We start from the raw sequence: 25,678 nt of genomic DNA on the forward strand, positions 1-25,678 counted from the left end.
ATGACCCCAGCATGGGTAACAAACAGTTGAAAAAAACAGTATTCAAAATAAGGCTAAGCAGATGACTGCAAATAAATTCAATAAAATGATTTAACACACAAGAATTTTCATACTCCCATATTCGGATTTATTTATCACATGTACATTGAAACATACAGTGAAATGTGTCATTTGCATTAAAAAGCAGCCTGTAGTGTTGCCACACATTCTGGTGCCAACAAAGCATGCCCACAATGTTCGACAGAAAAACACAAGCAGCAGCAGCAACATTAACAAAACAAGACAACAACAACAAAACAAGATCCTTTCCAATCCCTCCAATCCACCCAATCACGCACCTAAACAGGCTTCCAACTCCAGGACAGGCCACCTCTGTGCCTTCAGACCTTGTCCTCGGATTCTCAGACTCACAGACATCACACCTCCAACTTCACGCCTCACCCTAGGATGCCCTTCATGGGTTTGAGCTTTGGGCCTTGACGTCTGGACTCAAACAGACCACCGACTCCAGAAACCTATTGTGACTCCTTCTGGCCTCTACCTTCGGCTTTCAACCTTCAACTTTGCCCTCCCAACTTCACCAGGTTTGACCTTCGGGCCTCTACTTCCGGACTTGCATGGACTTTGAACTCTGGATTCGCACAAACCTCTAATCTGGAGGTCACTGGCCCTTGCGACTCCCACCTGTACCTGTATGGATTTCCAAATTGGAACCAGTTTCTGACCTGGGGATCACTGGTTTCCTTAGTGCCTGCATCATGACTTCCAGTAGTGTTGATGTTCAACCGTGGAGCACTCTGATCTGGACTCGAATATCTGCCTATACTGACCTCTAACTCCCCTTCGTCCCTGCCCCTAAACCCTAACCTGAACCTTAACTTCCCTCTCTGTACCCAAAACCATCCCTACAAAACTAAACAGAACAACTAAGCCTGAGCCACAATACTGATGGACATCACAACCTGGCATCTTCTTGACCAGATTACATCATATCCTTTCTTTAGATTATCAATTTCTCAAACTAGATTTTGAGCTTCACAATATGCCAAGTTCTGAATTAAGGAAGGTACTGTAAATGATTTTTGAAAGCAGCAAGCATTACATCACTTGGATGTAAAATTGAAGATCCTGTGTGATCCATTCAATAAAAGTGCATCAATGGAGACCTCTCCAGAATCTGCGGTGCTTGCTCTTAGGCCATCTGTGCCAGAGCAAATAAGAACTCTTAAAAACTATACAAAGGGTAAAGCAACATATTGGAGAAAAGTTCAAGAGAACTTTAAAAGTCACTTGGAGCAGTACTGGGTAATTTCAATGTACAGTGTCAGGTAGAAATAAGTCAAGAACAAGAGAATGAGAAAGACACCCCCACAAAAAAAAATCTTCCAACAAGATTGTGCTTTCCTTCCATGAAACATTATGAAGTCAGTGAGAAAATAGGAAAATGGTGTTGAGAGGGAAAATAAATCAGCCATGATAGAATGGCAGAACAGACTTGATGGGCCAAATTGCTAATTCTGCTCCTGTGTTTTATGGTAATTATTGATGACTTATTTTAGTCTACAATGCTGACAGTGAAATCTGCCTATTTAAAAATACTAATTATATTTCGTATAACCAACTACATTCCATTATATTCTAGTTCTGTTCAAATGAATGTTAGTACTGCATTTGTCTTCTTTTCAACTGGCTCAGCCTGCAAGTTAACCTTTAAGGAATCCTGCTTGAGGACTCCTAACTCCCTTCGCACCTCTGATTTCTGTATTTTACCATGTTTAGAAAATAGTCTATGCTTTTATTCCTTCTACCAAAGTGCATGACCATACATTTCCCTGCACTAGAGTCTATTTGCCATTTCTTTGCCCATTCTCCGCCCATTCTCCGAATCTGTTTATGCCCTTCTGCAGACTCCCTGCTCCCTCAGCACTACCTGCCCCAGTTCCATTACCCAGTACTTGTTTGCTGGTTGTAACATTTGCCATTTGCTATTTTGCAAAACGCACTAGGGGAATCCACCAAACAATCTTCTAATTATCTACTCAAAACAAAATCTCCTTTCTGGAAACAGAAGTTTCTTTTTAGATTTCCATCCAACTCAATTTAAACATACTGTAAATATAAATCTGAACATGAGAAATAGGATCAGGAGTAGGCCATCTGGCCTGTCAAGCCTGCTTTGCCATTCAGTAAGATCATGGGTGATCTGACCACCGACTCAGCTCCACCTACATTCCTTTTCCCCATAACTCTTAATTGCCCTACTATGCAAAATCTATCTAATTGTGTCTTAAATACAGTTAGAGAGGTAACCTCTACTGCTTCACTGGGCTGAGAATTCAACAGATTCAGTACTCTCGGGGAAAAGCAGTTCCTCCTAATCTACTCTCTTGAATTTTGAGGCTATGTCCTGTAGTTCTAGTCTCACTTTTCAGAGGAAACAACTTTCCTAACTTTAGCTGGTCTACTTCTTTCATAATTTTATGTGTTTCTAAAATCCCCTCTCATTCTTTTAAATTACAAGTTGATTTCAGAGATGGAGTCAGCCTATGAGTAGTGATTGAGTCACCTGAGTATGGTCCCAGGTGACTCAATCACTCCTCACAGGCTAACTCCATCTCTGGAATTGACTTGGTGAACCTTTTCTGGACTACTGCCAAAGCCTGTAATTTTTTTTTTCTCAAGTAAGAAGACCAGTATTGCATGTAGTACTCCAGGTGTGGCCTCACTAATACCCTGCACAGTTGCAGCATGATCTTAAATTCAATGATTTCCCTTGACAGTCTGTTGCACCTGGAAACTGACCTTTCATGATTCATGCACAAGCACTCCCAAGTCCTCCAAACAATAGCATGCTACAGTCTTTCACCATTCAAACAATAATCCCCTATTTTTCCTTCCACAATGGATGATCTCACATTTACCAATATTGTACTCCATCTGACAGACCCTTTCCCAATCATTTAATATATCTACATTGAATAGCTACTTTATTAGGTACATCTGTACACATGCTTGTTAATATCAAATCTGTCCATCATTTGGCAGCATCTCAATGCATAAAAGCATGCAGACATGGTCAAGAGGTTTATTTCTTGTTCAAACCAAACATGAGAATGGGGAAAAAATGTGGTCTAGGTGATTTTGACCGTAGTATGCGTTGATGCCAGATGGGGTGGTTTGAGTATCTCAAAAACTGCTGATCTCCTGGGATCTTCACACACAAGTATCTGTGCATGGTAGTTCTGTAGGTGAAAATGCCTTGTTAATGAAATAGGTCAGAGAAGAGTGGCCAGATTGGTTCAAGCTGACAGAAAAGTAATAGTACCTCAGATAACCATGTGTTACAACAATGGTGTGAAAGAACAACACTTTGAACCTTGAACTGGATGGGCTACAGCAGCAGAAGAGCACACTGGAGGTGCACTCCTGTAACCAATAAAGTGACCACTAAGTGCATCATCTCTCTGCAGACTCTCCATATCCTTGGCACAATTTCCAGCATAGCAAGATGTCAGTATGGGTATAATGCAAACTGGCACAGTCCAGGCTGCAAGAGTACATGCTGCTCAAATACCATCTATAAATTTGCTGATGATACAACCGTTGTTGGTAGAGTCTCAGGTGGTGACAAAAGAGGAGTGAGATATGCCAACTAGTAGAGTGGTGCCGCAACAACAACTTGGCACTCAACGTCAGTAAGACTAAAGAGATGACTGTGGACTTCAGGAAGGGTAAGACAAAGGAACACATACCAATCCTCATAGAGGGATCAGAAGTGGAGAGAGTGAGCAGCTTCAAGTTCCTGGGTGTCAAGATCCCTGAGGATCTAACTTGGTCCCAACATATCGACATAGTTATAAAGAAGGCAAGACAGCCGCTATACTTTATTCGGAGTTTGAAGAGATTTGGCATGTCAACAAATACACTCAAAAACTTCTATAATTGTACCGTGGAGAGCATTCTGACAGATCACATCACTGTCTGGTATGGAGGGGCTACTGCACAGGACTGACAGAAGCTGCAGAAGGTTGTAAAACTACTCAACTCCATCTTGGGTACTAGCCTACAAAGTACCCAGGACATCTTCAGTGAGCGGTGTCTCAAAAAGGTAGCATCCATTATTAGGGACCTCCAGCACCCAGGGCATGCGCTCTTCTCACTGTTACCAGCAGGTAGGAGATACAGAAGCCTGAAGGCACACACTCAACAATTCCGGAACAGCTTCTTACCCTCTGCCATCCGATTCCTAAATGGACATTGAATCTTAGGACACTACCTCACTTTTTTTTTAAATATACAGTAATTCTGTTTCTGCACATTTTTTAAATCTATTCAATATGTAATTGATTTACTTGTTTATTTTTAAAAATTTTATTTATTTTTTTCTCTCCTAGATTATGTATTGCATTGAACTGCTGCTGCTAAGTTAACAAATTTCACATCACATGCCGGTGATAATAAACCTGATTCTGATTCTGATTCTGAGGGATGCACTGAAATTCAGTGCAGCCAATGCAAAGTCTCTGTCGGGAAGGACCATAATCTAGACTCCTTCTGCTACCACATATGGAGGGAAGAAATTTGGGTGTGAAAGTCCCTCCAACAATGAAAATTATGTATCACCCTAAAGGGCCATATGTGTGGCATGGGGCTAGACTTGTTTGTTGTCCTTTTAAAAAATTGCTTGCACCACTGATCTGGATGCATCATAGTTTGGAATGGCAACAGCTCCGCCCAAGACCGCAAGAAACTGCAGAGTGGTGGACAATTCAGTACACCACAGAAACCAGCTGTACTTGTGCCCACACGTCTCACTGCCTCAGTAAAGCAGCCAACATATACAAAGACCCCTTCCATTCCAGATGTTCTCTCATCACCCCCTCCAACATAGACTTTGACTCACAGTCTACTTTATTGAGGCCTTGCACCTAATTGTCTGCACTACTCTTTTGCTGTCACTGTAACACTATATTCTGCATTCTGTTATTGTTTTACCTTTGTACAACCTCGATGTATTGATGGTTAAAATGACCTGTATGGATGCCATCCAGTACATGTGACAACAATAAATAAACACTAGAACATGAGATATAATCATAGTCATATAAAATAAATGTTACATAGTAAATATCCGCAATTACAAGTTAATTGATATTGATAGTATAATATTTTTGAGTAAATAAAAGGATATGCGTGGCTACAGTAAGTCAGGAAGTAAATGCTAAAAGTATGTTATATTTTTACATGTTTAACATACAAAGTCTTTTTTTAAACTTTGACTGCCACACATCACTTTGAAATGTGAAACATATTTGCTTAAACTAACCTGAATGAAAATAAGTTTTAAACGTTGTAAGACTCATAACCAATAAACAACTTTCTTAAAGAGGTACACTATGACAATGACTGCAATTACCGAAATTAAAACTAAATATTATTTTAATAATTAAAGTATTAATAAGATACACCCATGCCCATTTGTTTTAGCTAACTGCAAGCAGGTGTTGACTAATGCAATGAAGCAAATTTCTGCCAGTGCCTGTGTCTGATCATTACTCCACAAGGACACTGGATCTATTTTCATTATGCATTGAAGGCAATGCCTAATTTTCAGCCACTGCAATTGATGTTTTCAAATTTTATCAGACAAAACAGACTAAGAAATTATTCATGACTTTAATTTGTATTTGGTGTCATAAGCATAGGTGCTATAAAAGATAGATCTTATTCTTTTCTTAGTTCCTTTTTCCATCCTAATACTAGCAGTGAAGTAACTCTACTCCAGCTTCATGATCACCCATAGCTAACTAAAAATAACTTACAATAGCTGATTAGTGGTGTAATAATTCCAACCAAGCTAATATGCAAGAAATGAACAGTTGAATAATCATTGATGGTGGCAGGAGATAAATATGACTGGCAGATAGTTAACAGTCTAAATGCAAATCAATCTAGAGCTCTAAATTCAAGAACACACTACACTCAAAGTTTCAAAGTTGAAATAAATGCACCAAGCTGTCATTTCATTAAACAACAGGAATTCTGCAGATGCTGGAAATTCAAGCAACACACATCAAAGTTGCTGGTGAACGCAGCAGGCCAGGCAGCATCTGTCAGGACGACGAAGGGTCTCGGCCTGAAACGTCGACTGCACCTCTTCCTACAGATGCTGCCTGGCCTGCTGCGTTCACCAGCAACTTTGATGTGTGTTGCTTGAATTTCCAGCATCTGCAGAATTCCTGTTGTTTGCATTTAAATTCACTACTGCGAAGCCTCTTCCGGTGATGCCTACACCGAAGAAGTTTAGATCCTCTCTTCGACGGGAGTTGAGTGAAACCATCTCTCACTGCTCCCCATCTGTAATTTCTTTGGCTCCTCACTAGTCCTGACGAAGGGTCTCAGCCTGAAACGTCGACTGCACCTCTTCCTACAGATGCTGCCTGGCCTGCTGTGTTCACCAGCAACTTTGATGTGTGTTGCTGTCATTTCATTAATTCAGTTGGAGACTCTTTATAAGATTTTAAAGTAACAGAATATGACAATATCAGACACGAATCTCTCCTGAATATTTGTTACCTTTAACCATTTACACGCCTAGGGACAACAGCTGTGCATCCATTGACTATAACAGATAAAGATAAAATCGGCTTGCTACTTGTCAACTATCAGACCTGACCCTGGACTACCATGGGGGAGAAAAAACATAAGGAAGTGATTATTTGAAGCACAAAGCTAAATTTGGAACTGCTGTTATTTTTTAAAATGCAGAAAAATCGATTGCATCACGAATACAACATCTGGCGAGGTGGGGAAAAGAGAATGTCACTGAATGACCTTCACCTCCACTCCAAGGTACCAGAATCTCCTGGCCTGGATTGAAAGCATTTCTGGTTAGAAAGAAACAACTGAAGATAATTCATCAACTAAAGTGGTTATATTCTTGTGTAATAAATGGTGATATATTGTTGCCCATAATTATGATGTCATCACAGTTATATTAGAGTAGTGTTAACAGGCGGGAGAATGTGTTGGCTTCTACTATGATGTGTCCGCACAAGCTTGCTTCAACGTTACCATTTTGTAGATGGGAAAAATAATCCTCGCAACCCAATTCATCCGCTGAGGATAATTGAAAGTTGATAAAATTGTAATGTTTCTATAACACAGCACAGCCACAAATGAGTTGCGAAGGCGGACCCGTTGGTTTTAGCACAGATCTCACTTGCGTGTGTAGAGCTAATACTCTACTGTAATGGATATTTGAGGTGCAGCTCCATGGCAGTTCTCGAAACGGTGTATCATATATCTTACATATAACTTGAAATTGTTGCATTTATAAAACTAAAGTCGATATACTTTTATATTATTTGGGGAAACAACTACAATGCATCCTTGCAATCCTGACAGGAAACTGAACATTTTCCGAGTTGGAGATAATTCATCGGTTAAATCTCCCCTCGCGTGTGTTTTTGCACAAGATAATAATTTGTCAAAGATTCAAAGGATGTGATTTTGATTTCCTTGGAGGCACAAAGCGCCATTGAGCTGAGTCCACAGACTTGGCCTGGCAGCTGTGCAGTGATATTACGCCAAGACATCAGAAATGCTCTTCTTTTTACACTGATAATATGCTATCAATCACTCTAATCTTAAAAAAAGTCAGAATACTTGAAGTGCGAATGCTAGTTGTCTGGATGACAGATGTCAGGCATATTGCTCAAAATTTGATTCAACAGCATCAGATATCCCGAAACCGTTTCATTGTTTAATGTTCACGAGCATGAACGCTACAGTCGAGTCGGCCAAACAGCGGCCACACTAACTCGTGAAATGCAATAGTAATACTGGGCATACTGCTGTATGCAATAATCGGGACCAATAACCACTTCTCAACCATCCTCACAACCCCTAACCTTTTTCCCAAATCGTATCCCCCTACCTGTCTTGAAAAATGCTGCGATGTCACCATCGTTGACGCACTCGTCCGTCTCTTCTGCGGAATTCATCGTTCGCCCAATGCAGAAAATACAAAAGAACTACATCCACTTCTACTACAGACTGAGCTTCATATTCTCTGCTGGCTGTCTGCTGCTGTTAGGTGTCGGTGTTTTGGAGAAAGCTGTGCTCGACTAAAAGTCTCTGCATTTGTCCTCTATTGTTCAAAGGCGCCCTCCTCTCTCCAGCAACAGCATCACAATACCAACAACAATAGATTACACATGGGCTCGGCTCAATGCATTGCCACTAGTGACAGCTCCTTCAGACCACAACTTAGATTCAAAGCTGCTTCAATTAATCACTCTTCCCGATGAGCCGTACATGAATGCGAATAAAGTGTTTCAATATAACGACTGCTGCAAAGCCTTCGATGGAAATTATCCCAATGACAAGGGGCCGGGAGGAGCCAGTAACACCAGCCGTCGGATTATATACATTTTATATCGGTCGGCTGGAAAGAAAATAAGCCTCAGCAAAGATCGCGGAGAGTCACCAAGCAACAGCAAAAGATCTTCAGTGATGAGAAGAGAACGGTTCCTTGTTTTAAGAAACTCTTATCTCAGAACAATGGTGAAAATACCCCAAACGCAAATCCCAATCGCTGAGATTTGCAGTCTCGCTGCGCCAAGGAGTGGCCACATTGCGCCTTCTAGCGTTTGTCGACGCACTGAACCACATCCGATTCCTCGAATTTTGTATTGTATATACACAATTACGGTCTGAGCATTACGAGTAGCCTTTCAATCAGATTAAATGTTATTTTATGCAAAATGGCGGAGGAGGGGACTGGATATATTTAACAATGAGGTTAAAAATGATAGTATTGACCAAGAAGAGGGATTTTGACGCCTTATGGAAATAACTTCGTTAACATTGAAAATGGATTAAAAGCGAAAGCCAAATCATTGTCAATTTAGTGTAAATCAGATGCCTGTTAATGAGATGCTAGAATAAGGCATTCCCTGCGGACCTAGCCCACCTGTTGTCGCCAAACACTTTTTGTAACCACAATCCATCTGCTCAACATTCGTCCTAGCAAAAATCAACTCAATGATCACATGTAATCAGTGGATAAAGAAGCCTGCTTCCCTGTGAACACGATGCATCCGTATGTGATTTAAAGAGACGGGATACACGATCTGTGTCGTTGATACACAGGGATTTTTACTCTTTATTTTCAAAATGTAAAATAGTAAATCAAAAACAAAAGTCTGTTGTTGTTCTCGGTTAAAGCGACGCCAGATCATCCGTCTAAAGTGCTTAATATAAATTTGCTCAAGCCGTTTATGATCAAATCACTGGGTTTGATTACGTCAAGATGCATCAGTTTGTTGAATAAGGGCAGAGCGTGGTCAAATCATCTGTGCCGTCGCTGGGTTGCTAAGAAACAGTGTAGCGCAATAAAACAACTACAAACCGTAACATAGTAATCAGCGTGATATTTGGATTGTTATATACAAGCAACGTTTAAATCAACGCCGGTAAAGGGCTTGCCTAGACGTTACGTTTACAGGTATTTGTTGATCGAGAGTTAATGATTTATCCCTATTTTGCTTATTAACTAGATATTCATTGTCTTCAGTGATAGAATTTCAACCAAGCATTCAAGCCTCCCTTTTAAACTGACATTTCCCCATCTTCCTTTCTCCTTCTCCTGGACAAAGTTGGAAGCTGGTGGTTTTATTAGCTTGGTTATTCTTCAGATGAGGGTCTTGATAATAACTATTGACAGGTGATTGAATTACAAAAGGTGCGTGGTTAACACTCTCTCCTAACAAGCACTGAGAAAATTTTCTTAAGTGCCAGGACCATCTTTCTAGGCAGTCCCTTGGGCTAAATGGTGATTGCCTCCACTGAGGAGTGAAAGCTGGCTCTGAGTGATTTCTTTGAATGCGTGATAGCTATTGAGTATTCACTAGCACATCATCCTGATAGGGAAAGGTCCTAAACCATAGAAACTACAGCATAGAAACAGGCCTTTTGGCCCTTCTTGGCTGTGCCGAACCATTTTCTGCCTAGTCCCACTGACCTGCACATGGATCATATCCCTCCATACACCTCCCATCCATGTATCTGTCCAATTTATTCTTAAATGTTAAAAAAGAACCCGCATCTACCACCTCGTCTGGCTTGAGCCATTAATCCACTATTAACAGTAACCGCATCCACTCATCCCCATCTCTGCACCATTTCCATCTAGAATTTAACATAGGTTTTATCTTTTACCTGGGTCAGTAGGCTGTATACACCTCCCAACATATTAATGGACAGCCCTATTGCAATTATTTTGTGTCCAGTAATCATTTTATCTATAAAATTGCATTTGGTGTCTTAAACTTCAAATGTGGGCACAGCACGTTTACTTGTGCAAGCCTGTGTATATAGTCTGTTTCTCACATCAATATCCCATTACAGAAATATACATTTTTGATTTGTTTAAAAAAGACAAATATCAGATTAGTATAAAAAGAGATATTTTATTTCAGCAGTCCTGGTTTGCAATTTGTGTGAAAAGGTGGGAGCATCTTAACAAAAGACCACAATAGTTCAGGCAGCAATTTCACTGTATCCACTGAGAACGCCTAGGACAAGGCAATGAATGCGGCCTTACCAAATCAGGCATATCTAAGAAGGCTTTCTTCTTAATTATCTTAGCCACAGTTGAATGGGAGGGGGGAAGATAGAGAGATTCAACCATGAAAAGAAAAAAAACAAGGCCAAAGAGTAGATAGAAGCAGCCCGTTACTGAAATGCTGGAATAAAGCATTGCCTTAGGATCCAGCCCCACCTATTGTCCTTAAACACTTCTTGTAACCACATTTCCATTTGCTCAACATTAGAACAGGCAAGGTTACTTGTGGGTCTAATGTTACTTGCCACTCATCAACTGAAGCCTGAGTGTTATCAGGCTTCTTATCAGGTCCATTACTTGTAGTAATGGACGGTCTTGTTAACTGAGAAGTTGGAACTGTGCAGTCATCAGTAAATATCCAATCTCTGGCCTTATGTGTAACAGGTCATTGATAAAGCAACTAACAAGATTCCTTTAGGAAGTGCGCTGAAGTGATTAGCTTTAAAAATTACAAACATCCTTCATTGCTCTGGTATGGTTCAAATTACAACTGCTTCCAGTTAATTAAAGAGTCATACGGACTAGATATAGGCACCTTGGCCCAACTAGTCTATGCTGACCAAGGTGTTTACCTGAGCTAGTCCCAAATGTAAATGTTTGTCCCATATCCCAACTATCCATGCACCTAACCATATGTTCTGAAACATTGTAATTACACCCACCTCTAAAACTCTGTCTGGCAGCTTAGATGTATTAATCGCCCTTTGCATGAAAATCTTGCCCATCAGGACCTTTTTAAATCTTTGCCTTCTCACCTTAAATCTATGCTCTCCAGTTTCAGACTTCCCTGCCCTAGGAAAAAGACAATGACCATCCACTGTATCTACACACCTCAATATTTTATGTACCTCTGTAAGACTTCCAACAACCTTCCACACTCCAGAGAAAAAGATCCCAGCGTATCCAGCCTCACCTTATTATTCAAGCCTAGTAACATCACTTGAATCTTTTCTGCAACTTTTCCGGCTTAATGACACCTTACTAGTACCTGGGTGGCCAGAACAGCATTCACTACTCCAAGTGTGATCTTATCTACATTTTTAGTTATTACATGATGTCTGAACTCCTTTACTCACTCTCCTGACCTATGAAGACAAGCATGCCAAACACCTTCATCACCCTGTCTACCTTTCAGGGAATGTATATTTGTACCACTAGATCTTTGTGCTCTAGAACACTCTTTATATCCATCTCATTTGCCCTGATTTAACTAATCAAAATGCAGCAACTTGGACTTGCTCAAGTTAAGTTCCATCTGCCATGACTGGGCAGTTTTCCCAGTTGATTAAGGTGTTGTTATTATTTAGATAATCTTCTTTGCTGCCTAGTACACCACCAATTTTGATGTATTCGTGAACTTAAAATAAGCATTTTAACAACACCGATTATCCAAAAATTAATACAGATGATGTTAGCAGTCTTAACAGGGTGAATGTGAAGAGAATGCTATCCAAGACATGTAAGATCAAATTTGACCTGATATACCTTTTTTTTTTGCAGAGCACAGTTAAAAACAATGAAAGCCAGGGTAGGCTAATAACTAGTAGGTACTGCACGTACTGTTAAATTAATGGCTTAAATTAGGGAAAAGTAAAGCTATGGAGGAAATTAAATTAGGGTTGAAAGGACAAATGATATTGAAGGATAACTATGAATTTGAAATCAATACTTGTTCCTTCCATAGGCCACTTACTTCTTCCTGACTGTATAACCATTGTGCATATGGTGATCTATGGGTAGAATTGCCCACTCATTGATAGAACAGGCTATATATAGGAATGACAATAGAATAATGTGGGATGTTCGCTGAAATGTTTGATTCTATATGCTAATTCTTATATAAGACACCTCTCTCGATTTTGACCTTATTCTTCAGACTTTAAGAGGTTAATAAGGTTCAGCTTGTCACCAAACACTTTAACAACCTTCTACAGATGTATTGTTGAAAACGTCCTGACTGGTTGCATTATGGTCTAGTACAGAAAATCCAATGCACAGGAACAGGAGAAGCCGTAGAGAGTAGTGGACTCTACCCAATAAATTATGGTCATCTCCATTCCCATCACTAGAGTATCTACAGGAGGCTCAGCCCCAAGAAGGCAACATTCATCATCAAAGATACCCCCAGGCCGGCCACACTATCTTCTTGACTCTATCATCAGGCTAGAGGTTCAGAAACCTTGAAGCCCCACACTACAAGGTTCTTGAACCGACCAGCAAAACCTTGATCATCCCGACAATTTAGCAACACTATGACCTCTCTGATCACTTAGCACTAAAATGGGTTTTGCTTTTTATTTTTCTAATTGTGCTTTTTGTAAAAAATAGTGTCTAATTCATACTTTATTCATGTTTTGAATGCTAATTATATGATAGTATTTGACTATGATGCTGCTTCAAGTAAGCTTTTTGTGGCACCTTTGCATTCATGTACTCGTGCATTTGACAATAAATTCAACTTTGATTTTGATTGTGAAGAGGACTCTGGATGGCTGGCTGAGCTAGATATGCCATTGTTTGGCTCTATGATTAGTTTCGCCTGATTTTTTTTTGTGTGAATGTAGGGCCAATTGTACATACTGTTACAAGTAGAAAGACAGAAGTTCAAATGGGCAAATGGGATTGAAAGACTCTGGTGTATAATGAGGTAGTTTTCAAAGTTAAGAGCGATGGTGGACAATTTGCAAAGGTGACTGAAAGGTCTCTATCAATAATAAGTAGATACCTTGCTGAGGGTAAGCTACCAGCCTCTTGTTCTCTGATGCTCAATAGCCAAAACTCAAAATACAGCAGATATTTTAGATGTAATGTGACACAAAAAATGTTAGTTAGAAGGTCAGGTACTTATGTAGAAAGAATGAGAATCAATCTTTCACATTGATGCCCTTTTCATGTGCTGCACATTTATCTAAAATATTAACTTTGTTTCTGCTTTTGCTGGCATTATCGTATTTTATGTAGGCCAATGATTCCCAAGGCTTTGTTCCCCATTTGGATTGCAAATGCAGTTTCATGGATAAATGTGAAGTTATCTACTTTGGTTCTGAAAACAAAAAGACATTATTTCCTGTACGTCCACGCTCACCCAATCTTCCTACTGCCGTAATAGTGATAGAGTCCTTCTTGGCCTTACCTACCAACCCATCAGCCTCCGCATCCAACACATTATCCTCCACAGCTTCCACCATCTCCAAAGTGATGCCACTACTAAACGTATCTTTAACCCCCACCTCCCCACCCCTGTTTTCCACAGGGATCGCTCCCTCCATGATTCCCTTGTCCATTCGTCCCTCTTCACTAATCTCCCTCCAGGTATTTATTGCTGCGAGCAGCTTAAGTGCTACACCTGCCCATATACCTCTTTCCTCACCTCTATTCAGAGCCCCACACTGTCCTTCCAGATGAGGCAACATTTCACCGGCGAATCAGCTGGAGTTGTCTATAGTGTTCAGTGCTGCCGATGCAGCCTCCTCTATGTTGGTGAGACCTGTCATAAATTGGAGGGCTGCTTTGTTGAGCACCTCCGCTCCATCAGCCATAAGCGGGACTTCCTGGTGGCCACACATTTTATTTTCGATTCCCGTTCCTGTTCTGACATGTCAATCTATGCCCTCCTCTTCTGCCAAGATGAAGCCATCCTCAGGGTGGAGGAGCAACACCTTCTACTCCTTCCAATTTTTCAGTGAACAAACTGCCCCAGCCCCTCCTCTATTCCCCAACTCTGACCTTCCATTTCTTCTCATCTGCCTATTACTTCCCCCTGGTCCCCTCCTCCTTCCCTTTCTCTTATTGTCCACTCTCCTCTCCAATCAGATTCTTTCTTCTCTAGCTCTTGATCTTTTCCATGCAACTGGCTTCGCCTATCCCCTTCCCTCCCACCCTTTTTATTCTGGCATCCTCTCCCTTCCTTCTCAGTCCCGAAGAAGGGTCTTGGTCCAAAATGCGGCAGTTTACTCTTTTCCATAGATGCTGCCTGACCTGCTGAGTTCCTCCAGTGCTCTGTGTGTGTTGCTTTGGATTTACAGCAACTGCAGAGTTCCTCGTGTTTGAGATTAACAAATTGTGATAGTTTTGGAAAATGGGAAGTGAAATGGGAGCTATGTGTCCTTGTGTTGTTGAAAGCAAGTGTGCAGGTATAGCAAGCAATTAGAAAATGAATGGTATGCTAACCTTCATTGCAAAAGGGTTTGAATATGGGAGCAAGGATGCCTCCCTACAGCTATTCAAGGCCGTGGTTGGAACCTCATCCAAGTACAATTTTGGTCTATATATCTGAGAAAGGATGTTCTTGCCACAGAGGTAGTATAATGAATGTTTACAAGAGTGGATTATTTGAATAGTAGATCTCATGGATGAGGAAGGTTTGTGTCGTTCAGACTAATAATCATTGGAATATAGAAGAATGAGAGGGGATTTCTGAAATAAACATTAAAATTCCAACATGACTATGCAGACTAAATAAATGGACTGAGTGCCTTGTTTAGAATTAAGTTTCAGGATATGGGGTATGTCATTTAGAACTGAGATAAGGAGAAATTTCTTCATCCAGCAGGTGTAAACCTGTAGAATTCTCTACCACATAAGATTGTGGAGGACTAAGGACTTTAAATATATTCAGAAAAAAGTACAAACATTTGTAGATATATCTCTTAATGTCAAAGGAATCAAGGGAAGTGGGGAAAACATGGAAGTGATAAACCATGATCATGTTGAATAGTGTAGCAGGCTCAAAGGGGCAAATAGCCAATTCCTGCTCATATTTTCTATGTCTATGATTGTAGCCATAAACTTTGTTCACCAGTAAACTCAAATTTATCAATTCACATGTTTAATTTTTCTTGACTGGTCACTTGTAACTTTCCCAACTTGTATTTTATCAGACTTTCTCAGGAATTCGGACTTTTTTGTCACCTATCAGGTTAACAGCTTACCCATAAACTTAAGTAGCTCTTGAATTTAGATCAAGGACAGTGTAAGAACTGCATATGTCATTTCATTTGCTTTCTCCCCGATGTTTCCCATGCAAAACGCAAGATGTACAACCAAAATATGTTGAATAACGCGAAGCACACAACTGATATATTTTGAATAATGCAACTTTGTAGAAAATGAGATCGGACAGCCTTGGCAATAGCACTAGTACACCGTAAAATGGTAAAATTGAGCAATACCACCAACTCCAACCATTGCCACTGCCTGACATCTCAGTCACAGAGTCACTGCGTAATATAGCTTTGCCATCATAACATGTTTCATATCAAGGTATCCTCAACTTGTTGAAACTACAACAAATAATACCCAAGCAATATAATATCAAATTGATAACAAAGAAAAGTCAATAACAAGACTTCATTGCCATGACACTTTGGACAGAAAGCTTAATATTTATTTTATTGCAATTTTATTGTTGTGTTTCCAACTGACATGAATAACCCGTTCATTATGTGAACTTCAGTTCTGTCCTAACAGTCTGTGAATACCCTTCTTACTTTTGTCCAGCTGATTAAATATGAGGAATACTATACTTGTTCTGAATATTTATATCGAAGTGAAAAAACTTAATTCAATGTTTCCACAGGACTGTTAAGGATGCCTTCTTCGCAGAAAATTGCACCTCTAACACAACTTCCTGATATTCTGAAGCAGTATACTAAAGACTGCATCAGGGCTCAGCCTTCAGATATCATTCAGTGGTCTACAGAGTAGGTTATATTTGAAACCTAAATATTTTAGAGTATATTTTTACCTAGATCCTCTCATCGTGTAAATCCCAGTTCTATAGGATATAAAGATAATAGACAGCTCCAAAATATCAGGCATGAGTGCCTCTTCACTATTTTAGTGACAGTTAAGCATGATGAGATATATTGGAAGAATCAGATGTGATTTGGTTACATAGTTCTCTGCTATTATCAAATGATGTCACAAAGAATGACAAAATTAGTCCAGACTTTAATTACATAGTTTTAATGTATCTTCGCCACAATTAAATTGTGAATTTAGTACTTAACTTTGGTTAAATTTCCACTAAAGAAACTGTTTTTGATAACTCTTGTAATCTTTAAGTTGATAGATATCAGCTCTGTGGAAAATGCATTGACCATTTTATAAGCAGATATTGCCATGCTAGAAATGGGACAAGCATAATTTAAAGGCTCTCTGAAGGTTATCTGACCAGAACACCTTCACTATATAAACTAACCTTTAAACTTCATGACATCTGGATATCTGAACTGTTGGTTGTGAAGTGCTGAGTGCCAATTTTCATAATTATACCTCTTCAGCTGCTGCTGCTGCTGCCTAGTGGGAGTTCTTGGCTGTCTAAATGGAGAAAGGCAAAACGAGAGAATTACAGAAGGTGGAGATGGAAAGAAATTCCACTATAGATAGCTTATAAAGCAGTGAGGCTCAGCAATAGAGGAACTGGATTGTAGCTGAGGTAAAAACTCAAATGTTTTCTTCAATAGTCTCAGTAGCAACTGTGACCAACAGATATTGATAATAAACACTTCAATAATGGCAAGATCTGGGTGGTGGGACAGGGCTAAGTTGAGCTGTTGAACTTGCCCACATTCATCCGTTTGGGTATGGTTGCTGGTGCTGGTTATGAGTCATCTTCTGCAATGGAGAAGGAAGCAGTTGATTGAGACCCATATTTCACACCATACTTTAATAAGTATATACATAGTAAGCAGTAGGAGTGATATAGTGTAGTGCGTGATGTTGTTTGCCCTGATTGGTGGAAGTTGTTAGTATGTAATAGCAGCTGGCTATAATGTTCCTCATGGAAGTCCAGTTAGAAAAATACAACCTTCAGCAAATTTCCCAGATTGGGAAATCTGTAGTCTGACATATGGCAGCCCCATTGAACTGAACGGAAACCAAGAGCTACGTGGAGAATAGGAAGTAAACTTTTAATTTTGTTGGTTTTAAATTGTTTCTGGATATTTACAAATTTTTCTTAGCACTTTTTCTTTTAATATATTTATTATTTAATAATTAATATATTAATTTATCATAGTTCCTGAGTGTTCTTTAAATTTATGAATAAAAGCTAAAGAAATTTTGGAAGTCTTGGGGTGGAGTTTAAATCGCTGTCAAAGCACTTCTGTTCATACAAATGGTCAATTGCATTAGGAAAAACCTTGGATTGCATTATTGCACTGGGGCTTGCTAATGTATTGGAAGCCAGTGTCCCAGTGGATGGCTGTTTCACAAACATGCTGAGAGAAAAAGCATAGTACAAGAGCAAGTGACAGGTAAACTTGTGTCATCAGAAGATCTGCAACATTATGTGAAAGGTGACATTAATACATAGATTTCTCTTGCAGTTACTTTGGCACGATGTCGAATGGAGGATTCCGTGCACAAAAATCAAAGGAAGAAAATTCATCATCTCTACCTCCATGCAAACCAACACTAACACCTGGTTTATTAAGAGCCTTACATGCACAAGTAAGAAAGCAAAATCTGTTTCCCCTGTTTAAATGATATGCTTGTTAATTTTAAACATAATACATTAAAGCCTAATTTAAGTAATAGTTATTATTTTCAACATGCTAAAACATTCAGCAAATTGTTTGTACCTCACATAATTAGCAAAGAGTCAACTATAATGAATTATTTTCATAGTTTCGATATATTACTCATATTAATAAAACACTGGGAAACATTAGCATTAAATATAGTTCACTTGGCTAAATTAATAAGTAAATATTAATTAGTCACATACTGTATTTAACATTAGCACATAAAAGATCTACTTAGGCATGGCATTAGAAAAAAATTGAATTTAAGGGGCAATATGCAAAGCAGCTGGAGGAACTCGGTGGGTCAAGCAGCATCAGTGGAGGGAAGCAGATGGTCAATGTTGAGGTTGAAACCTTTCATCTGGACTGGAAAGAATAAAGGGAGATAGCCAATAGAAAAAAAGTTAAGGGAAGGGGTGGAGCAAGTGCTGGCAGGTGATAGGTGGATCCCAGTGAAGGGAGTATCTTGACATCTTTTCTGCTTTGTTTCAGTCCACTCCCACCTACATCAATAACACCATGCATGTTCTCCACCATTTCAACATCTTTCAGTTCCTTTGCCTTGAACACCTCATTTTCACCATGGACATGCAGTCCCTATACACATCTGGCCCTTGTCAAGGCTTCCAAGCTCTTCTTTTCCTCCTGGAAAACAAACGCAACAATTTCCCCACCACTACCTTCCTCCTCCATCTACCAGAACTGGTCCTCACACTCAACAATTTCTCCTACTTTCTTCAAACCAAAGACCATAAAACCATTAAACATAGGAGCAGAATTAGGCCTTTTGATTATCTAGTCTGCACTGTCATTACATCATAACTGACTTATTATCCCTTTCAACTCCATTCTTCTGCCTTCTCCCCGTAAACTTTGATGCCCTGACTAATCAAGAATATATCAATCTTCGCTTTAAATTCACCCAATGACTTGGCCTCCACAGCTTTTCTGTGGCAATGAATTCCACAGATTCATTACCTTGTGACTAAAGAAATTCCTCTTCACTTCTGTTCGAAATGGATATCCCTCTATTCTGAGGCTGTGTCATCTGGTCATAGACTCACCCACTACAGGAAACATTCTTTCCATATCCACTCTTTCTAGGCCTTTCAGCATTCAATAGGTTTCAATCTGATTCTCCCCTCATTTTTCTAAAGTCCTGCAAAAAAAGGCCCAGAGCCACTAAATGCTCATGTGTTTACTCCTTTCATTCCCAGAATGGTTCTCGTGAACATCTTCTGGACCCCCAACATCTTTTACTTATTTACTTTATTTATTGAGATACAGCATGGAATAGGCCCTTACAGACCTTTCAGCTGTGCCACCCAGCAATCCTGCAATTTAATCACAGTCTAATCACGGGACAATTTACAATGATCAACCTACCAATCGGTACGTCTTTGGACCTTGGGAGGAAAATGAACCACACAGTCATGGGGAGAATATAGAGTACAAGCTCCCAAAAAGCAAAAGTGGGAATTGAACCTGGGTTATTGGTACTGTAAAGTGCTGTGCTAGCCACTACGCTATCATGCCACCTCAAACTTTTCCTGCGCAAGGGGTCCAAAACTGCTTATAATACTGTCAAGTGCAGTGTGACCAATGGCTTACAAAGCCTCAGCATTATATCTTGCTCTTATATTCTTCTAGCCCTCTTGAAGTGAATGCTAACAATGCATTTGCCTTCTTTACCAAAGATTCAACCTGCAAATAGCCTGTAGGGATTCTTGCACAAAGACTCCCACCTCTGATTTTTGCATTTTCTTCTAATTTAGAAAATAGTCTACTCCTTTATTCCTTCTACCAAAGTGCCTGACCGTACACTTCCCTATACTATTTTCCATCTGCCACTTCTTTGCACATTCTCCCTATCTGTCTAGGTCCTTCTGCAGACTTCCTACCTCCTCAATACTACATGTCCCTCCACCACTCTTGGTATTATCTGCAAACCTGGCCACAAATTCATCAATTCCACCAATCATTGACATATAATGTGAAAAGAGCTGCTCCCAAAACTGACCCCTGTGGAAAACCACTAGTCACAGGCAGCCAACTGGAAAAAGCCCTTTTTATTTCTACTCAAACATGAGGAAATCTGCACATGCTGAAAATTCAAGCAACACACATCAAAGTTGCTAGTGAATGCATCAGGCCAGGCAGCATCTCTAGGAAGAGGTACAGTTGACGTTTCGGGCCGAGACCCTTCGTCAAGACTGACGAAGGGTCCTGACGAAGGGTCTCGGCCCGAAGCGTTGACTGTACCTCTTCCTAGAGATGCTGCCTGGTCTGCTGCGTTCACCAGCAACTTTGATGTGTGTTGCTTTTTATTCCTACTCTGCTTCCTGCTAGACATCCAATTTTCCTTACATGCTAATTATCTTTACTGTAATACCATGAACTCTTATCTTGTTAAACAGCCTCATATACAGCACCTTATCGAAGACCTTCTGAAAATCCAAGTACACGACATCCACTGACTCTCCTTTGTCTATCCTGTTCGCTATTTCCTCAAAGAATTCCAACAGATTTGGCAGGCAAGATTTCCCTTAAAGGAAACTATGCTGACATTTTATCATGTGCCTTCAAGTACCCTGAAATCTCATTCTTAATAATGGGCTTCAATATCTTTTGGCTAACTGGCCTATAATTTCTTTTCTTCTGCCTCCATCCCTTCTTGTAGTGAAATTCATAATTTTTCAGTCATTGAAACCATTCCAGAATCCAGCAAATCTTGAAAGATAATTACTAGTACCTCCACAATCTCTTCAGCTACCTTTTTCAGAACCCGGAGGTGTAGTCCATCTGGTCCAGGTGACTTATCTACCTTCAGACCTTTCAGCTTCCCAAGCACCTTGCCCTTAATAATAACAACACTCACTTCTGCCCCCAGACACTCCCGAATTTCAGGCTTTCTGCTAGAATTTTCCACAGTGAAGACTGACGCAAGATACTTATTAAGTTCATCCACTATTTGTTTGTCTCCTATTACTTCCTGTCCCGTGCCATTTTTTAGTGGTAGATACCCACCCTCACCTCCTTTTCACTCTTTACATATCTGAAAAAACTTTCGGTATCCTCTTTTATATTATTGGCTAGCTTACCTTCATATTTAATCTTTTCTCTTCTCCTGGCTATTTTGTTGCCTTCTATTAGTTTTTAAAAGTTTCCCAATCCTCTATCTTCCCGCTAATTTTTGCTATATTATATGCCCTCTATTTTGCTTTTATGTTGTCATTGATTTCCCTTGCTAGCCACGATTGCATCATCCTCCCTTTAAAATACTCCTTCATCTTTGGGATGTATCTATCCTATGCCTTCCAAATTTCCCCCAGAAACTCCAACCATTACTGTATTGCCGTCATTCATACTGGTGCCTCTTTGGCCGGTTCCTCTCTCATGCCTCCGTAATTTCCTTTAATCCACTGTAATACTGATACATTTGACTTGTGATCCCGTTACAAAGCTGTAGCTATGGGCATTTGTATGGGCCCTAGTTTTGCCTGTCTTTTTGTTGACTGTGTGTAGCAATCCATGTTTCAAACCTACACTGGCAATGCTTCCTAACTCTTTCTCTGCTACAATGACAACTGCATTAGTGTGTTTTTCTGCAACTGTATGGAGCTTGTAAATTTCTTCAACTTCCACCCTGTCCTGAAATTCACTCCATCTACCTCTGACACCTCTCTCCTCTTTCTTGATCATTCTGCTTCCATCTTGGATGGCAGTTTACCTACTGACAATTTCTACAAACCCACTGACTCCTACGGCTACTTCAACTACACTTCTTCCCATCCTGCACTTGCAAGTATGCAATTCCCTTCTCTCAGTTCCTCCATCTCCACTACATCTGTTCTCATGATGAGGCTTTTGAAGATGCCCCACATTTTTAGAAAACAAGGTTTTTCCCCACTGCTATCATTACAGCTCTCACCTATATCTCGTTTTCCAGACGACTCCTCTCATCCCCATCCCTTCTCAGATGTAACAGGGATAGAGATCCCATAGTCCTCGCCTACCACTTCATAAGCTTATACATCTATCATTCTCAAGCCATCTCCAACAGGATCCAGCACTGGACACATCTCTCCTTCCATTCTCCACTTTCTGCAGGAATTGTTTCTCCGTAACTCACTTGTTTGCTTGTCCCTCCCCACCAATCCCCTTCTAAGCACTTACCTCTGCATCTGCACTGTGTTACACCTGCCCCTTCACCTTCTCCATTACCACCATTTATCACCCTAAATAATCATTACAGATGAGGCATCCTTTACATGTGCATCCAATGAACAACTTATTGAATTGATGACATTAGACAGCTGATTTTATTCCACTTTTCATTTCCACCCATGAAACGTCTGTCCAAAACCTCCTTTACTGACAAGTTAAGGCTAGGTCCAGATTAGAGAAACAGCACCTCATATTCCACCTCGGTAGTCTCCAACCTGATGGCATGAACATTGTTTTCTCTAACTTCCTGTAACCACTCCCTTCTGTCTCTATTTTTCACTTTTTACCCATTAGCCCTCATTACCCCAACTTTCCCCTCACCCACCTTCTTGATCTGCCCATTACCCACATATTCTTCCCTCCAGTTCCCTTCCTCACTTCCTTCCCTTTATTCCATGCTCCACTGTTACCTCCTGTCAGATTCCATCTTCTTCAGCTCTTTGTCACTTCCATCTATCACCTCCCAGCTTCTTACATTATTCCCATGCTCTCCTATCTGTCACCTGCCTATAACCCCCCACTCACCTATCTCCACCTATCACCTACTAACACTTTTTCTTCCCGTTCTCTAACCTTCTTATATTGGCTATCTGCCATCTTTCTTTCCAGCCCTGATTAAGACAAAAGACCAGAAATGTCAACTATCCATTTCCCTCCACTGATGGTGCCTGACACACTGAGTTCCTCCAGCTCCTTTGCGTGTTGCTTCAGATTTCCAGAATCAGCAGTCTCTTGTGTCTATAAATTTAAGGGATAAGTTTTGAAATTAAAGTATATTTATTTTCAAAGGATTCCCACCCAAGTTCACAAATTGTGTGGGCTAGGCTGTGAGTCAGGTGTGAGTCAGTATGTGACCCACTGATATTACTTTGCTCCTGACTGATAATAACCCAGAGATGGCAGAGAAGAAACACCATAACAAAAATGTTCAATCATATACCATTGTTAAATTCAGCAAAATTCAGCAAGCTGCATGGTCAAGCACAAACTATAAATGTCATTATTCCACATATCACTCAATTATTCTTAGCACTGAATCATATGGTTCACTCAAGCTCTTAAATTCAATGTCATGGTCAAGCTCTCTGGTGAATTTTATTTTGATGAACAAATTATGTGCACAAACTAATCCCACCTCAACCATTTAGATGAGAAATCAATGTTGTAGAAGAATCTGGAACTGAGAATTTTATGCCTTCCTCTTGCCACTGAACTTTGGAAGTCTATAATTAGAACAACAAAGCTGTGGAGTATCATTCTGCCTGATTGAAAGTATTACCAGAATTTAGTTTTAAGTACTCTTTAGCTGCCTTTTCTGTAATTTTGTTCCAATCTGGCTATTCCAAAGCTCAGAAAGCAATGATAGCATTAGAATGCCTTATCCACTGGCTGGACTGTTATTCCCAGCTGTGATGGATAAACTAGGAGAAGTGAAAATATGCTCAAACAATAAGATATCATGATTAGCTATCGAGCAGATGTATCTGCTGTCTATTGCACAATCATCACACAAAACATATTTGATGTTTGTGGAGGGTGCCGATGCTTTTTTGCTGGTGGAGGAGGGGCTCGTTGCCTTGCCGCTGCTGCTTATGCATGCGTGGGGGGAGCTGGGGGGGGGGCTTTGGGGTTCTAACACTTAACTGTCATTCATTCTTTGGAGCACTCTGTTTTTGAGGATATTTGTGAATAAAAAGAATTACAGGATGTTTATTGTATACATTTCTCTGAGATTAAATGTACCTATGGAAACCAGAGCATACTTAAATTGAGCTTCTGGTTGTTTCAAGGTATAAAAAGTGCAAAGGTTACAGTGAAAACTACACAATTTGCCATAATTTCCATAGTGAATATATAAGCCCTCCTAAAGATATTTGCTAGCAATTCACCATTTTATTAATTTACAGTCCAACGTTATAGCTCCTCCAATGTCACATAATGTAGTTTGACAATGAATTGTTTTTCTCATCCAATTACCTCCACTCACTAAAAAAAGCTACCAGATTTTTGTTTACAGGGGTGATCTTCTTTTCCAGTTGTTGAGATTTATGTAAAAAAAACACTGCATTTTTGCAAAAATTGATACCAAGCTAAAAAAAAAAGAGACATGAGAGGAGGAAATAATTCTGTTATTACAGTCACGAGTGCATGTCAATACTCTGCTCTAACTCCATCTACAAATTCTTAGATGGTACCACCATAGTGGGCAGAATCTCAAGTAGTAATGAGTTGAAGTACAGGAAGGAGATAGAAAGCCTAGTGATATGGTGTCATGACAACAAACTTTCTCTCAGGGTCAGCAAAAACAAAGAGGTGGTCATTGCCTTCAGAAGGAAGAGCAGTGGACACCACTCTTCTCCCATTAGGCAGAAGATACAAAAATCTGAAAGCAAGTACCATGAGGCTCAGGGAGAGCTTAACAGCAATTTAAAACACAACACGCAAAAGATAATCAGACAGCATCTGTAGAGGATATGATGGGCTTAACATTTCAAGTCACATCCTTTAATATTAGAAAAATTGAGAAAGTAAGTATGTTTTAAGATGCCAAGGGGGGAGAATCGGAGAGCTTATAACACAGGTACATACCTGATGAATAAATTGCAGATTGGTTCTTACCACAAAAAGCAGCTAATACTTCCCATCTATCAATCATCAATAAAGTGATGAAAAGTGTTATTGGTTGTACTATTAAGCATATTAAATAGCACTTACTTAATAACCCACTCATACGGATTGGTTTAGCCAGGATGCTCCAGACTAGGTCTCCCTAGAGACTCAATCCAAATATGAATTAAAGAGATAATTATGAATCAACAGTAGTCAGTCTGAACCTCTTAAAAAGAAGATATTCTGTGACTGAAGCAACTACTGGTAGGGATTCTACATGTGGAAATGACATTGAAACCAATGGATGCTACATTTTTTTGAGGGTTAGGGTTACTGTTAGGAGAATGGGAGAAAGTTGACATTATGTCCCATTTGTACTGGTATAAGTATAAATTCTGCAGCACTTGCTCTACATAACATACAAAGTGCCCATGTCAGGGAGTAGCAGTTCTCTGATTTTCCATGGGGGCTCACGTGGAACAGCAGACAGCCACAGAGTGAACTAGGCATTGATATGCATGGAAAGCAGCTGAACGATGAAAGGATGAATATTTTCAGTTCTTGTTTGAATAGCATTGACATATGGCACAGAAAGGCATTGGCATGCAGTTAATGGCAGCATAGACAAACCTGCAATCCTCACAAAGCCATATTCTCTTATTGCCTGCTGAGTAAGAAGTCT

At 39.9% G+C, this 25,678-nt stretch overlaps 2 protein-coding genes across 2 annotated transcripts in view; one reads left to right on the forward strand and one right to left on the reverse strand.

Annotated features, from left to right (window-relative positions):
- The window catches only part of kalrna (kalirin RhoGEF kinase a), a 734,185-nt gene extending 725,599 nt beyond the window's left edge, over window positions 1-8,586 (reverse strand). Inside the window, exon 1 of the mRNA XM_072261937.1 lies at window positions 7,940-8,586. Coding sequence (XP_072118038.1) covers window positions 7,940-8,006 — 67 coding nt within the window. The 5' untranslated portion in view covers window positions 8,007-8,586. The remainder of the gene's footprint in view (window positions 1-7,939) is intronic.
- Window positions 8,587-9,422: 836 nt separating this feature from the next.
- Window positions 9,423-25,678, forward strand: part of LOC140198652 (ropporin-1-like) — a 36,605-nt gene continuing 20,349 nt past the window's right edge. The window contains exons 1-2 of the mRNA XM_072259657.1: window positions 9,423-9,511; window positions 17,962-18,085. Coding sequence (XP_072115758.1) covers window positions 17,975-18,085 — 111 coding nt within the window. The 5' untranslated portion in view covers window positions 9,423-9,511; window positions 17,962-17,974. The remainder of the gene's footprint in view (window positions 9,512-17,961; window positions 18,086-25,678) is intronic.

Source organism: Mobula birostris, chromosome 6 (genome assembly GCF_030028105.1).
Source record: "Mobula birostris isolate sMobBir1 chromosome 6, sMobBir1.hap1, whole genome shotgun sequence".
Lineage (NCBI taxonomy): Eukaryota > Metazoa > Chordata > Chondrichthyes > Myliobatiformes > Myliobatidae > Mobula > Mobula birostris.